At 39.5% G+C, this 15,794-nt stretch overlaps 1 protein-coding gene across 2 annotated transcripts in view; it reads left to right on the top strand.

The window, feature by feature from the left end:
• LOC122813052 (cholesterol transporter ABCA5-like) overlaps nucleotides 1-15,794 on the top strand; it is a 2,390,735-nt gene that overhangs the window by 2,016,020 nt on the left and 358,921 nt on the right. For both annotated transcript variants that reach the window (XM_044085171.1, XM_044085172.1), the window contains exon 31: nucleotides 9,719-9,810. In XM_044085171.1, coding sequence (XP_043941106.1) covers nucleotides 9,719-9,810 — 92 coding nt within the window. The remainder of the gene's footprint in view (nucleotides 1-9,718; nucleotides 9,811-15,794) is intronic.

Consider the following 15,794-nt stretch of genomic DNA (forward strand, 5'->3'; position numbering starts at 1 on the left):
TTTTTGTGATTGTTATTCCACATTTTATTTATTTAACATTTGTTAACCGGGAAAGTCCGACTTGAAACAAAGCCAATTTTCAGCGGCGGCCCGAGGAGAAAGACTCCAGATGCATGTCTTTGTAATGTGGGACGAAACCGGAGCACCCAGAGGAAACCCACACGAACGCAGGGAGAACATGCAGACTCTGCACAGAAGGCACCCCAGCTGAGAATCGAATCGGAGAACATCTTGCTGTGAGGCGACAACACTACCGCTGCACCACTGTGCCATCCACTGCCACTTCTCATTCACTTTCATAGTAACCAGATTTCTTATCCTCAATTTTCATCTCTCTCTCTCTCTCTCTCTCCCTTTTCTTGTTCTTCACTACTCCCATCAGGAGTTAAAAGCTGCTCTTTTAAGATTTGATCTACCCATTCACTAAACACTTTCTTTTTCAAAAGTGCACTGAAAAATACCAGTGCTTTTTAGAAATAAATTCCTTGTCTACTTCAAAACTGTAAGTGCAAAGGTGCATGATCTGACAGTATCATTGGAGGCATATACATTGTTAGAAAGATGCATATATTTTCTTTTGAAACATAATATCTGTCTAATCTCTAGTAATGTCTTTCGGCTTTTCCCGGTTATGGGTCGCCACAGAGGAACTCTTGTCCGCTAATGATTGGCAGTGGATTTTTACGGTGCCGAGTTGCCAGCCTGATGCCCAACCTTCAAAGAAGGCACACCCATTCACGCACGCACCTACCTGCATGTCTTTATACGTCACTTGACTAGGACATGCAGACTCCACACAGAAGGCGCTCCAGCTAAGAATCGAATGGGAGAACCTCTTGCTGTGAAGCGACAACGCTAACCGTTGCACCACCACGACCTGTAATCTTGGCCAAAATCTCGATTTCCAATAGAGAATCTAGGCCAAAATCTCTGTTTCCCTGAAAAGTTTATATATATATATATATATATATATATATATATATATATATATATACATACATATACTACCAGAATAGTTTGTGAAAATGTTAAGTGAAACTGTACATCTTGGTGATTTCAATATGAACATGCTAAAAATTAAATTAAGGCAAATTATTTTAAGGATGAAACGTAAGATCTAGGTATGTGCCTATTTGCATATTTATAGCTGTTGTCTGACTGCTGTTTTGCTTTTGAAACATAGAGGGCATTATAATCAATGATCATCCTGAGTGCATAATACAGTGGAATGATCAAAATTCCAGGACTTGGTTTCCATACCCTTAGTGATATAATAAGCTGTACATTGAAAAAATGCTTTCTAGCAACAGTGTATATGTTATGACCGGACAATTCTTGTTCTACAGAACCTACCAGGTTACTGACCTATTGATTGTAAGGACTGTTTTTTTTGCTGTGTTGTCAATGTTAAAGTTGCAGGGGACTTCTGGCTTGCTGAAGGATACTGTTATACATTTCTTGGCATTCAGTTTTAGTCAGTGGCTTTGACAAGGGCTATTGCAGTCATTTGCAAAATTAGTTAGCCATAAGTTAATCAGTAAGGTTTTGAGTTTGTGAAATCACAGAATGTTTTATCTTAAGTAAAAATGACAAGCATGATCACAAAGGTAGCAACATAACGTACAAAGTTACTAACTAAATTAAAGGGCACGATTCCCCCATAGCAAACAGATGAGAAATGGTAGCACAGTATGTTACGATCCCTCATTCAGTTATTTAAGTTGAACTACATCAGAATCTTTAAAGGAAATCGCCTGGTCCTCCACACACCCATACACACCACACTTCAAACATTACCTATCATGTGTTTCTTGTATCTCATTCCACAAAACAAGCTCACAACCTAAAACATGTATCCATCTTTTCAAGACAGATCACCATCAGTGGGCTTGTTTATGTGGTCTGCCCTACTGACATCACAGCAACTTAAATAAATGTGGCCTTGAATGAGGACAAGTAGTGGCTGCTTTCCCATGTATTGCTGGGCATTCATTTTAGTTTAGATTTTGCAAGTAGCATGTACAACAAAGCCATCCCAGGTTCTTTTTGAAATTCCAAATACCTTAATTGCAAACCATGGAGTGGCAAGCCTGCAAATGTGGAGAATATATATACAAACCCTGAGGTTACAGTACCTTGAAATATCCCTCCTGCCCCAATGTAAAAATATAAGAATTAGTATATCAAAGTAGCAGGGATGTGTGAGGCACAGCCCCGCAAATTGAGAGCTATAGTGAGAGAAGCCTCTTTTTTAATTTCTCCAAGCCTTTTGGGTTTCTATTACCATGATGGGAATGGACCCCATTCCTAAGTTAAAACATGATTAAAGTTCATGAAATTAGTATTGTTTCAATCTTTGATGTCAGCCAGAAGTGCTCTTCGCAGCACCCATAATGTGCACAGTAATTACTCCTCCTGCAGTGCTTATGGAGTTGCATGTACTGGTAACATATCTAGAAAGGATTGTAGATTCTTTTTTATAAGACCCATTGCTCCTGGTACTGTTGTTGGTAATGGGTGATCCCATGTGATGTAGACTTCATCATTTTCTATGCTTTGTGGCTCATGTTTCCAGTGGTTTTCGGCTACTTCAGTACCATGATGTTTACACAATCCCCAGTGCAACAGTCCTGTCACATTATCATGCCTTTCAGTATACAGTCATTCTGCTATTAGTATGTCACAACCAGCAACAAGGTGTGCGACTGTTTCCAGTTCTGTTTTACAAAACCTACATTTGTCTGTTTCTCCCACATGTTCAATGGATTTTGTAAACCAACGTGTGTGTAGCCCACTGTCTTAGGCCACCAATATTAAACTTTCATCTTTTGGTTTGAATTTACCTATCCTTAATCATTCCTCCAGTCAGTCCTGATCAACACGAGCCCTTCTAGAAGTTTTCTACACTTTCAACTATATTTATGCATTTTCCACATTTCTTGCCTTCTCATCTGATCCTTCACCTTATATTCTTTCTTTTGTTTTTTTTTTTTGGCACATTCAGTTGCTGCCTGATTTTTATCTACTTCTGGTTTGATTTCCATCCCTGCTTGATGTCAATATGCTTCTGCTAGACTAAGCAGGGAAGTCATCTTAGATTTATTCTCCTCATATTTCAAAACGTTCACTGCATTTGGGTCCTACGAGGTCAGCAGAAATATGGGTGCAGTCCCACAATTGCAGATCTATACAATTTCATGGAGGCCCATACCTTCTTGAATGGGGAATATATAATCTTGGTATGCACTGCTTTTTATAAATTATTGGGTGAGCAAGAAGCATCCTTCTTGTTTTCCTGTCTAATCTATCCAACATGTTTTGGGGTCAGTCAGTCACTCCAAAACAGTAAGTTAGGACAGGAAGGGCAAATTGTTTTATAGCTTGAATTTGTTCCTAGATGCCAACACTGTTTTAAGGATTAAGTTAAGTCTTCTAAAATATTCCTTACTAAGTTTTATTCACATTTCTTCATGTTTTATTGTTGATCCTTCATCAGTTTCCAAATATTTGTACACTCCCTCTTGCTCAGGTTCTTTTATATCACATTCTTGTCCCAAACTGATGCTGCAGTTTTGCTGCTTTAAAGGTTGCTTTTGCACACTTATCAAGACCAAATGACATTCTTATATCATATGAAAAAGTTTTGATGACTTGTAGTTGTACTTTCAGTTCCTCATCTAATGAGCTATACAGTTTTAAATCGTCAACAAAGCGAAGATGAGAAGTCTTTACACTTTGTTGTTTTCTAGGAGCCAAGTTATAGCTATGGCCTAATCTGTTAAGTAGACAGTTTAATGGGTTAAGGACAAGACAGAATAGCAGAGGTGACAGGGAGTCACCCTGAAATATCCCCCTATGGATTTTTATCCCTGGAATAATAATTTGTCCTTTATCATGGCTTAATTTCAAAGTGGTCCTCCACTGTTTCCTGGTCGCTGTAATGTAGTTGATCAGTGTAGGATGTATCTTATACATTTTTAATCAGTCTTTTATCCGTGAATGTGGGATACTATCAAATGCTTTTTTGTAGTCAGTCCATGCCATACTTGGATTCTTCCCCATTTTACAGTTCTCCATTATGACTTTATTTAGCAACAGATTATCCTTTGTTCCATATGACTTTCTTTTATTGCCCTTTTGTTATATTGCAATGATTGACTTTTCTTCTAAATGACTATAAACTGTGTCTGCATCAATTCCAGTGTATAGTTTATAAGCAGTTGGCAGGCATGTTGTCTGTCTATAATTTTTAGGGTAGCTTGCAGGCTCACTCTTAAGTAGCAGCATTGTTTTTCCTGTTGTTAGCAAGGTTGGTGTCTGTTCAATGTGTGCATATAAATAGTTCTTACTCATGGCTAAATCTTCGTGCAAAGATGTTAATACTTTTAACCAGAAGTTAGGTACTGCATCTGGGCCTGGTGTTTTCCAGTTAGAGGCTTTTCTTAACTTTGTTTCAATCTCTCTGGTTGTTACTTCATCCCATTTCATATCCTGTACCTTTGAACTTCTTACACTTTCTTTTACTTCTTCTATCCATTTAGCATCTTTGTTATGTTCCACAGGATCTTCAGAAATACTTCTCCAAAATGTAGCAATTTCTTCTTTTTGGGGTGGTCTTTCAATTCGTTTTACCATGCTCCCAAATCTCTCTAAAATGTTTTGGGGTCATCAATAAATTGCTTATTTTGGACTTTTCTTTTATATTTATCTGTGCATCATCTACATTTTTCTGCCTTTGCTGATATTTTTAGTGTATTATTTGCAATAGTACACGATAGATCCTACTGTTTTATAATATTGCACATTGCTTTTACCACGTCTATCCTTGTTGATCGGTTCCCTCTTCTATATTCCTCTAACAGTGATGCTTCTTGTCTTAACTGCTTTATAGTTTTCTCTATTCGATACTTCCATGATGGTATTCGATTTCTTCCCGTCCTTCTGCTTACTACCCCTGTGTTCTTGTGGTAGAACTTTACCAGTTATTAATTTCACTGCACAGTAATATATCCTGTTTACTTCTGTTATATCGCATGAATCTCTGTTGACAGTCCTAATTACTGTGTTCATTTGTTTTATCACATTTCTGACTTTTTGGGTTTTATTGACCTTCTTCAGTCTATTTCTTTCATTGATCTTAATATATCTGTCTAGCTCTATTAAATCAAGCAACTCTTCTCTTAGTTCTAAACTGAGGGCACATTTTTGTTCTCCATTTTCTGCGGGCATTGTATAGAAAGTTCTGTAGCATCTTCCTGTGACACATTCCATTCAATTTCATCCTGTGTCATCCATTGCTCTGTCATATGGGGATTCACCAGCCTATCACTCATTAGCATTGACTGCTCCAGAGTTGCCACAGTTTCCTGTTCCTTCCCTTGCTGTCCAGCTTCAAGTGAAAGTTTATAATGGTTTCCTGTGGAAGGCTCCAAAATATCTTCATATGGCAATCCAAAATATCTTCATATGGCAAGTGACTGGTTGCTTCCGGTTCCACATGTTTCTCCTTAATTTGGATATCTATTGCTTTATCCTGCCGTGGTGCTTTCCGAGTTAGATTTTCTGCACTAAATCCTTCACTTCACAAATACTCCATAACCTCAATTTCTCTTTTTTTAACTTCTCCATTACTAATCTCCCGTTCTCCTTTTCCTCTTTGTCTTTTTATTTTAGATATTATAAATCTTTGCATGTCCGGATTCCTTTGCCTGTATTTTCCTTCAAATATCTTTGGTGCAACTGTTTTTGTATTGGTTAGTTTTGCTTTCTCCTTTGCATAAATATTACACCATATTAAATCTATTTTTCTTTCCCATGTCCATATTTCTTTCTCAGATGTCTTCTGATTTTCCTGTTTCTCCTTACTTTGGGGACTCGTTCTATCATGCAGTGATGTTAACCTGTGTTAGACCTTTTACACTAAATCCTTCACTTCGTAGGCATTCCATTACTTCATCTTCTGTTTTTTTAACTTCTCCTTTATTAATCTTTTCTGCATCCCCTCTTTGTGATACTGTTTTTTTTATTGTAAAATTTTCCATATCTGGATGCCTTTGCCTATATTTCTCTTTGAATATCTTTGGGGTTGCCTTTTTTGTATTGATTAATTTGGCGATCGACTTTTTCTTTTTTTATACTTTTCAAAAATCTCTAGGTTTTGTTGTTTATATTTTCGCACTTCCTCAGATGCTTCTTTTTCCAAACAGATCAAAGTTTCTTGGTCTATATACTGTTTTTCACAAATCTGCGGTATTAATGACCACAAACCTTTATTTGAAGCTTCTGACAGTTTTTCTTGTGGAATCATTTTTCTTTCCTCTAATTTTTTCTCTTAAGCTTTTTGTGTAGCTTGTGTTTGGAAATTCTGGGCTTTTTGCATAATAGTAACAATACATAATTTCTTTCTTATCTTCAGTAGTCTACTCTATTGTCCTTATGGCTCTTCTTTTGGCCTATCAGTTTTTGTGGACTGCTACTTCCTTCTACAACAGGGGGGGGCCATCCTCCCCCCGGGCCTGGCCTAGCCTAGCCCCATTGTAGTAATGTTTCCGTATTTTGAGAATTCTATCATTTTTTCCAATCCTGGCATCAGTGCACCTACCAGGTTTGGGCACTTTTTCATCCTGGGACTTGTGCACCCAGCTAACATTTTTAATTTTTTACCTACTTTTGTCCACGATATATGCTATATAAAATACAGTCTATATATCAGTAACGTCTTGGAGAGATTTTGTGAAAAACAGGGTCCACTTCATGAAGGTATTCACCAAGACTTGAGGATGAATTCAATTTTAGCATCACTACTCTCCTTTGCTTGCTGACTTATCTATCCATTCAGACCCCCATCATCTCTCCATTTGGCCCCCTATCATCTCACCATTTGTACCCCATGTCATCTCTCCATTCGGACCCCTATCATCCATTTGGACCCCAGAAGCCTCTCTCTAAAACTGCTTCACTGATACTATAGTATGTTTCAACATTTCGTGTCAGAAATTGAATAATAATTTCTTGTCAGAAATTAGTATTCAATGCTCCTTGACTTACTGTTACATGTTTCATACTTTTGAGAAGGAGCCATCACAGCTGCTTAAACATATGCTTTATAATTCCTGTCAGTCTTGCCAACATCACAAAATACAGTTAAGCATACACCCTCTCAGGAGTTTAAGCAGTGTTATATGACTCACTGAAATAGTAATGCATGATAACAGAAGCTATGGTGCATGCCTTTTTTGTTTTATATAATTATTTGTTTGTGGTAATAGAAAGAAGGTCGTACTGTTCAAGAGTCTCCCTTCTTGGAATATTTTTTTTCTCTCAGGTATTTTGCATGCATTAATTTCTGGAAACGTGATTTGGCTTGGAATTAACTGATATGAAGAACAGAGTCTATTTTTTTACCTTGTAAAATAAGACTGTTTTCCAGGAAAGGTTTGAAGGGAGACAGAGGCACAGTGACTCCAAAGAGAGCTAACTCTATACTCACTGTAGTGCTCCAAATGTAGATTTAGTTGTGAAAAAATCAGTGGGCTGACATCAACAGCATTTGTTTTAGATCAAAATAACTTTTTGATACAGTAGACCACTCATTTCAACTAACCCACCTATTTGAAATTGGCATCAACCAAAAAAAAAGCACTCCGTGGTTTTAAGACTTTCTGTCTAACAGGTATCTTACAATAATGACTGACTTCTCTCTGTCTTGCTCTCCCTCTCTCACTAGCACTACCTACACTCATTCAGGCATTCCTCGGGGATCAGTGTTTGCTCCCTTATTGTACTCCATTTCTATAAATAAACTAATTTTGACCAAGCCCACCTATGACTCTATTTATATACTATTTATATACTGATGAGATGGTCATCACTAGATCAACCAAAGCCCATCTTGTGATTAAAAGCCAAGACTGACTATAGTGTTCTAGAACTAAAGAAATAATTCTGCTCCAGAAATCTCAGTCCAAGGAAAAACAAAGTTCCGCTCTTTGGCACAAAGAGAAGATTCACAAAAGTCCCCAGCACCATTAGTGTTATAGACAATTGCAGCAATCATATTGAAATTACCACTTAATTTAGATAAGTTAGAATCTCATTCCGTCATTCCCTCACCTGTCAAGAATACATCCAAAAAAACAGATCAGAAATTAAGTGCCTACTCTTCTAGGCCAAGAAACCCTCTCCAATAGCTTGGTCTGTTGTAGGCAAAGGCATCTTGGTTGTACAAATGGAATATGGCCTAACATTGCCACTACATCTAGCAAAAAGACAACCACCCTGCAGATCCTTTCCCATAAAATATGCCAGTTCATCACCATCTTCCCCCATGAGATGAGTAGAACTTCCTCACACAAAATGCCTACCAGTACAAGTCAGATCCAGCCTTCTTTTGAGCTCTCTATTCTATGTACAGCTCCAACAAGACATCCCTTCTCTACTAGCTATGAATTCTATCCCAACTGATAACCTCAGACGTCCGGCTAGAGCTGGACTACACTCCAAACCTATTTGTCAAACTACAAAATTCATATTATAGCATTTCTGTGCTTGCTGCCAAATATTGGCAGTCTCTCCCACAGAATCTCAGAGATTATTAGCTCTACTGCTTTGCACTGAGGCCTCAGTTTATACAGTACCTTAAAAATGAAAACAAATACAAATGCCTTAGTGCAAGACATATGTATCACATTATCTGATAAGCTCTCTCTCATCTTAATACCTTGCTATCTTTATTCATCTTTACAACTTTTAACCTTGCCTTTTATATATACATATGTAACTTCATCATCTGCGTGTAATATTGTTTTAATATCTTGTTGACCTCTGACTTTGTAAAATTTTATCATAGTAATTGTTACTTACTCTGTGGAATTGTTACAGTGCTGCTTTTAGCCTGGGCTGAGACTCCAGTTGGTCATGTTGTGGTCAGTGCTCTCCTCTGGTAAAGAAAATTTAAATAAGTAAATAAATAAGTTGTGTGTGAAGTTAACTCCTGTATGACTTAAGAACAAAAGAGTGTTATATACCCCAGGATTCAATAACGCCTACACTAAGTGTACACCGTTCTAAGTGAACAGACATGACTCACACCTTCTTCCTCCTAACTTTAGTTTTCCTACTGATATTCTTGCAGCTTTAAATATTGACAGGGATTCGTAAACGTTACCACAAAGTGTAGACTACATGTACAGTTAATGTAATCTTTCTGAGTGACTAGAAAGCACAAGAAAATGTGAGAAGAATATTTTTTAATACATTTCGTGTACACTTAGTGTAGGCTTTATTGAATCTGTCCCATAGTCTAAAAGCTAGCAACTTCTGTGTTTTGCCATTTTGTCAAATTTTATAGACATTCTGTATGTATTTTAAACGTACTTAAATTATTAAGCACTATTTGTGACTTGTTTCATTTCTCAAATTTTTTTTGTTTGAATACTTCTCGTCTGTAGAACTTTTGAAGTGTTTTCATTCCTCGACTCTTCACTTTTCTATACAAATATAGTGTGATTCCCTCATTTGCTGTGTGCATGTAGTCATGCTGGGTATCCTAGAAAATAATCATTTATACCTAGAGAGCGATTTATATAACTTCTAAGATCAACATCATGGTAAAAGTATAATTTCAGTTTGCTTTTCTAGGTATGTATGGTTTATGAAATTTTTGAAGTGAGACTTATCATTACTGTAATTTATCAGTGTTATTATCATTTCATTTCAGGTGAGGTGCTGGGTTTGTTAGGACCAAACGGAGCAGGTAAAACTACAACTATTCATTTGTTGACTGGAGAAGAAGAACCAACATCGGGACAGGTATGGGTTCTGTGACATTTATTGTAACAACTGTATTAATTCTGACTTCCCATTTTCTGGAAGATGTGGGGTGGTTTTCTGTTTAGTTATTTATTTATTTTCCACATTTAGGAATCCGTATGTAAAATGAAAAAAATATTGTAGTGCATGTAACTGATGCAGCAGTTTGACACACTAAATAAAATAAACAGCAGGAAGCTGGTAAATTGTAACAGGCATACAGTATATGCCACGTGAGGAGGAAGTGCATTGCATCATCTATCATAACATGAAAGGGACCACCTAGTTAAGCACAGGATGTATCTAAGCAAACATCATTAGCTTGTCTGTCAGTAATAGTGCATTTAGTATTCTTAACACTAGACAGCTGAATGTTATTCTCATTGTGAACTCATTTGCAGTGTTTTAGATAAGTTGCTGCTACTTTTACTTTGTGCGTGTGTTGTTGTTGTGTGATACATTTTGCATATTTTTGTGCTTCTGTGGATTCTGCGATTTATGCAGTTTATGTCCTTAATTACAGTGGCACAGTTGTGCAGTGTTAACAGCTGTTGCCTCCCAGTGCTTGCTTCGCCAGTTTAATTGCTGGCTGTAGTGCCTTTTGTGTGGAGCCTGCATGTTCTTCCTTTGTCCTTATAGGTTTTTGCCAGGTGCTCTGATTTTACCAAAGACATGCCGATACCTCTCAACCTCTTAGAACAAAAAATCTGGACAAAACTATAAAACGTGGGGGACAAAAACAAGGACAGTTTTTAAAATATTGCTCCTACAAACTTAGAAAGCTGCTAGAATAACAGGTTTTACATTATCATGAATTTTCTGAGGAATATGAAGTCTGAAACTCAAATGTTTGTCATTATTTTCTGACTTCAATCTTTAATGATTTGCCAGTAAACCACAATTTCATTAAAATGGACCAAGAATATGAGGCAAAAATCTAGACATTCTGCAAAAATCTGTACAGCTGAGAGGTATGCCACTAGGTTTGTCTGTGTGTTGAATTATTTTTTTGTGTGCTTCCTGCGACAGATTAGCATCTTAGTTTAGTTTCCCTTCTTTGCACCTAGTAAATATGATTGTGAGTTCCTACTCCCCCTGATGTCCTGAACTGAGTAAAGCTGGTTATCGGAGAATGTATGAATGTTACTTCTTTAACCACTTCTCAGGCCAGGCTCGCATAATGTCCAAAACTGTTTGTAAGTAACCAGCACACCTATCAAGTTATCTGACAGAAATTATTAAAATCCTGCATCAGTTTGTTACATGGTACCTCGGTGCTTTGATGGAGCTGGCACATGCTACATGCAGGACAAACAGACATCTAAAGATAACACTGCCATAGTACAGTGTACACACCAGCACAGGCTGTAATGATTTCTGAGCAACAGCAGTGCACTTTCTCAGATAAAAAACTCCAGCAGAAACTGAGAGCATCTGAACCCATACTGGGAGTGTTTGTACAGTATAGCAGAGAGATGCATATAGTCAACACAGATAACAGGTTTGTAGAAAATGACACAAAATAGTACTGCTTATTAGAGTAACTTAAACAGTGAACTGTGCTGTGGAAATTGTGTTTTATTGTTCTCTTTGTATTTGTTTTGAGCTTGGTTCTTTTTTAACAATCTAGAATGACAAGAAGGGAAATTGTTTTTTTTTCCATCCATCTGATTTGTAGAATCAAAGGTGTTATGTGCTTCAGATGAAAGTAATCCGAAAAGTACAGAAGGGATAAATCCTACCAAAATGGTCACTTAGTATCTGTTTACAGAGACTTAAAGAAGACAGAACAGATTTGTAAAATATTGATGTGAAGTTGTTCTGTCACGTCTTCATTCTTACTGATCAGTTCGGAGCTGATCCTCTGCTCCGACTTGAACAAATGCAAAAGCTCGAGGTCTTCAACCAGCTCACTGCCTACTCTCTATCCCATGATGCACTAGTGCTTCCTCAGATCTCGTTTGCCGCTGCAACAGATTGGGCATTTCACCATCTCTGGCCATTGAAGTATAAGTATTTCGATAATTATTACTTATTGAAACATTTTTCTCTATATAGCAGTTGCTTAGTTTAGTTCAGTTAGTTAGGAGAATTTTCCATAGTGCTTGTGCACTTATTTGTTAGTAAACTCCTTCTCTCCTTTGTGGCTGTTTTTTTTTTCAGTTAGGCCTAGTTTAACTCCCTTTCTCTAGTATGCTAATTTTTGTTATTACAGTGTTTTGATAGCCTGAAGATAGAAGCCTTATACCTTTCTTAAGCCCATGTTTATTTAGGGCTGTTTTGCTAAGTGTTATAGCATGTTTAAATTAGAAGGCATTATTCCCTAATTTCTAATATTTGTTAGAGTGTGTATTATTATAGCCAGTGACCTTGGCATAATTGTTTTTTTAGGGTATCATATATATATATATATATATATATATATATATATATATATATATATATATATATATAAAACTGTGTGTGTGTGAATTTTGCTTGCGAACTGTAGACATGTCTCAGCAAAAAAAATCTAAGTCTGGTTTTAAAACATGTCCTAAATGTGGGCAGAAGATGTCCATCAAGGGTGGACACTCTGAGTGTGTATATTGATTGGGTGAGGTTCACCTTCAAGAGGACTGCTCGACATGCCACTCTTTCAGTACTAGGGTGTTACATGAGAGAAAGAGTAAATTGGTTGCTAGAGTCTGGTAAAGTCCTCTTTTCAGGAGTCATTAGATAAGGACGATACCCAGGACAAACAACCAAAGTCTTCAAAGACTTCTTCTTCTGGGTCGGAGCTGAATAAAAGCTCATCGGCTACTAAAATCAAAGACAGATCGTAAACCCCTGTGCCACAAATATTGGAGCCGATGGTTGTGCTTATTGGTAGGATCTGGTCCCCAGTTTTGGAGCTGGTATCTCCTACCCTTAAGTCTCCCATTCTTCAGTCGGTGGCTTCTTCTGTAGCTTCTTCTCAATCCTCAAGACTTTCTGACATGGATGTGGATAGTGTGGTGCAGAGGCTTCTGCAAACTCCGGCGCTGGCCAAACGTTTGTCAGGACTGACCCTTGGGGCTTCAGAACTGACCAGGACCAAGCCTGCTACTTCCATTCCTCCTCTGATCTGACTCGAGGCTTCGGAGCAGGAGTGCTCGGATGCTGATGATCATGGAACCTTCGGGGCCAGCACCTGTTCCTGGTCTGTCTGTTCCGACTACTCAGACTTCCTCTGTGCCGACCGTGGAGTCTAGGGGCCGACACTCGCCTGTCAAGTCCAGGGAGGATAGTCGAACCGACCTTTCACTTCTGACTTTGCCACTTGGGGCTTCAGTGTGGGTGAGTTTGGCACCTTCCTCTGGCTCTGAGCCCACTGCTTTGGTGCCGGGGAAATCACCTGCTTCTTCAGATCTAGGGAATCCTTCGCATTGGAGCCAGTGGACTTTCGATGCCATGAGGAGAGTGTTGTCCACTCTGGCACCAACATCATTGGAACCAGCAACCTCCTCCCATAAAGTGCCTGTGTCTACCTCTGCTTCACTGGTTCCACAAAAGCGTAGAGACCCAGAGCCACAGGATGCCCCATTGGGCAAGCCCTGCTCTTCCGAGACCTCACCAGAAGCTCCCACTGAGGAGGTTCCCAGGAAGAGACTTTGCAAGAGGAAGCATCTGGACTCCCCGCAGGAATCCGTCACTTCAGACACTGACTTAGATGAGTCAGAAGGGTCCCCATGGTCCCCCTCTGAGGATATCTCTTACGGAGATATCTTGTTAATTCTTAAACAGAGGGGTGGCTGGCAGCCCTTCAACTGTACTGAAGATGAGTCAGTCTACCTGAAGGCTTTCGGGTCTCAGCACTCTGCCACTTGGATGTCTCCGCCTTTCGATGAGCTAATGGAAGAGGTTTGTTGAAAGGCATGGGAGTCCCTGGATACCATGGAACCTGTCCCTCAGAGGCCTAATAAGTTTATTACCTCACCCCAGGACAAGGCTTTTCTAACAAAAGGAGTACCCGTTGATGCCATGGTGGTGGTGGCAGTCACCAAGAAGGAGTTATCTGAAACTTCGTCTGTCCATCCACCTAATAGAGAGTCTAGGATTATGGATAGATATGGAAAGCGCATGTTTACTTCAGTGACTTTTGTTCTTAGGTCGCTGAATTATCTGATGCATTTCACTAGATTGAACTGAGATTTCCTAAAAGAGCTAGGAGATACTCTACAGGGTTCAGTAGCTGCGAGGGTCTCAGAGAAAATATCCTCACAGCTCTCTACCCTCAATTCCCTAACAAACTCATCCATGCATCTGCTTTTGTACACAGCTGATGAAGTGAGCAGAGCAGTGAATACAGGAATTGCCCTTAGGAGACATTCCTGGATGTGCTTATGTCCCTTTGTGGAGCCCTTTAAGTCATCCTTTATCAACACCCCTTTTGATGGCTCATCCCTTTTTGGACCCAAAGTGAAAGAAACGCTTACTAGGAGTGAACAAAATGGAAAGACACTGTCTGCAATTGGAGTCCATTTTTCCACACCTACCAGACCTTACCCCAAAGGTCAGAAGGGAGGAAAGATGCGGTTCCGTAAAACTCAAGGAGCCTTTCAGGACACTCATGGTGACCCTCCCCCCCCCCCAGAGGCAGTGGAGGGGGTAATAATGGAAGACGCCGTTCATGCAGCAAAGGGGGTCCACAGAACCAGGGTGACAGAGATCAGTTCTTTGGGATGTCCTGTCAGCGCTCCTGAGAGGAGGCCTGCCTGTCCATCTCTGGAGGCAGTCGGGGGATGCTCATCTTTGTACCCACACGCCTGGGTAAAAATAACAAAAGACAGCTGGGTATAAAGCATCGTATACAGCGATTACTCTATTCCCTTTTCCACCCCACCTCCCTCAGTAAGAAAAATCCCAGACGTTACATCCAGTCACAGGGAACAAGCAACCATAGAGATTCAAAGGTTGCTGGAAAAAAAAGAGTCATCCAACCAGTCCCAGCAGACCAGATAGGATCCAGAACTTACTCAAGGTTCTTTTTAGTTCCAAAGAAAAGAGGGGACTGGAGGCCCATACCAGATCTCAGCAGACTGGACAAATCAGTGAAAAAGACAAAGTTCCAGATGGTCACACTACAGTCGATACTCCCGTTTTTAGGGAACGACAATTGGATGTCCTCGATAGATCTGCAGGATGCATACTACCACATAAAAATGGCTAAACCATCCAGGAATCATCTGCACTTTCAGCTGGGGGCCAGTCATTACCAGTTTCGAGCTCTGCCCTTTGTTTGGTCGCAGTACAGCCCCCAGAGTCTTCACAAAATGCATGGCAGTAGTCACAGCTCATCTGAGACGTTTAGGATTCCAGGTGTTTCCATACCTAGACGACTGGCTTCTTACCGCCACCACCAGGCATCAACTCATTCAAGCAAGGGACACCACTATGAATCTATGCAACCAGTTGGGGATTACCATAAATTTAGAAAAGTTTGCCTTATTGCCATCGCAGCATACTGTTTTTAAAGGTGCAGACTTAGACACCACCACTGTGACCTTTAAGCTTCTGCCAGAAATGGTGTCTACTCTTCAACAGCAGGTTCAAACTCTTGTGTTAAAACAAAAATCCCCAGCGTCTATGGTTCTCAAATTGTTGGGTAGAATGACAGCAGCAATCATTGCAATTCCACTGGGTCTGATGCACATGCTACAATGGCTCCTTTTCATGCAATGGACCTTTCAAGAGCTCCCAATGTCTCATCAGATTATGATCACAAACTCCTGCAAGAAGGACCTTCAGTGGTGGCTAACATCGCATTGGGTGACTATAGGCTGTCCCTATGTTTTACCTACACCGATTGCCACAGTGACCACGGACGCTTCCCTGATAGGGTTGGGGGGGGCATAATCAGGGAAGACTAGCCCAAGGCACATGGAAACAACACAAGGCCATCCTGCATATCAGTGTCCTAGAGATGAGAGTGGTACTTCTAGCATTGCAGTCCTTTTAAGACT

This window comes from Protopterus annectens, chromosome 10.part0, assembly GCF_019279795.1.
Source record: "Protopterus annectens isolate FY-2018-M chromosome 10.part0, PAN1.0, whole genome shotgun sequence".
Lineage (NCBI taxonomy): Eukaryota > Metazoa > Chordata > Ceratodontiformes > Protopteridae > Protopterus > Protopterus annectens.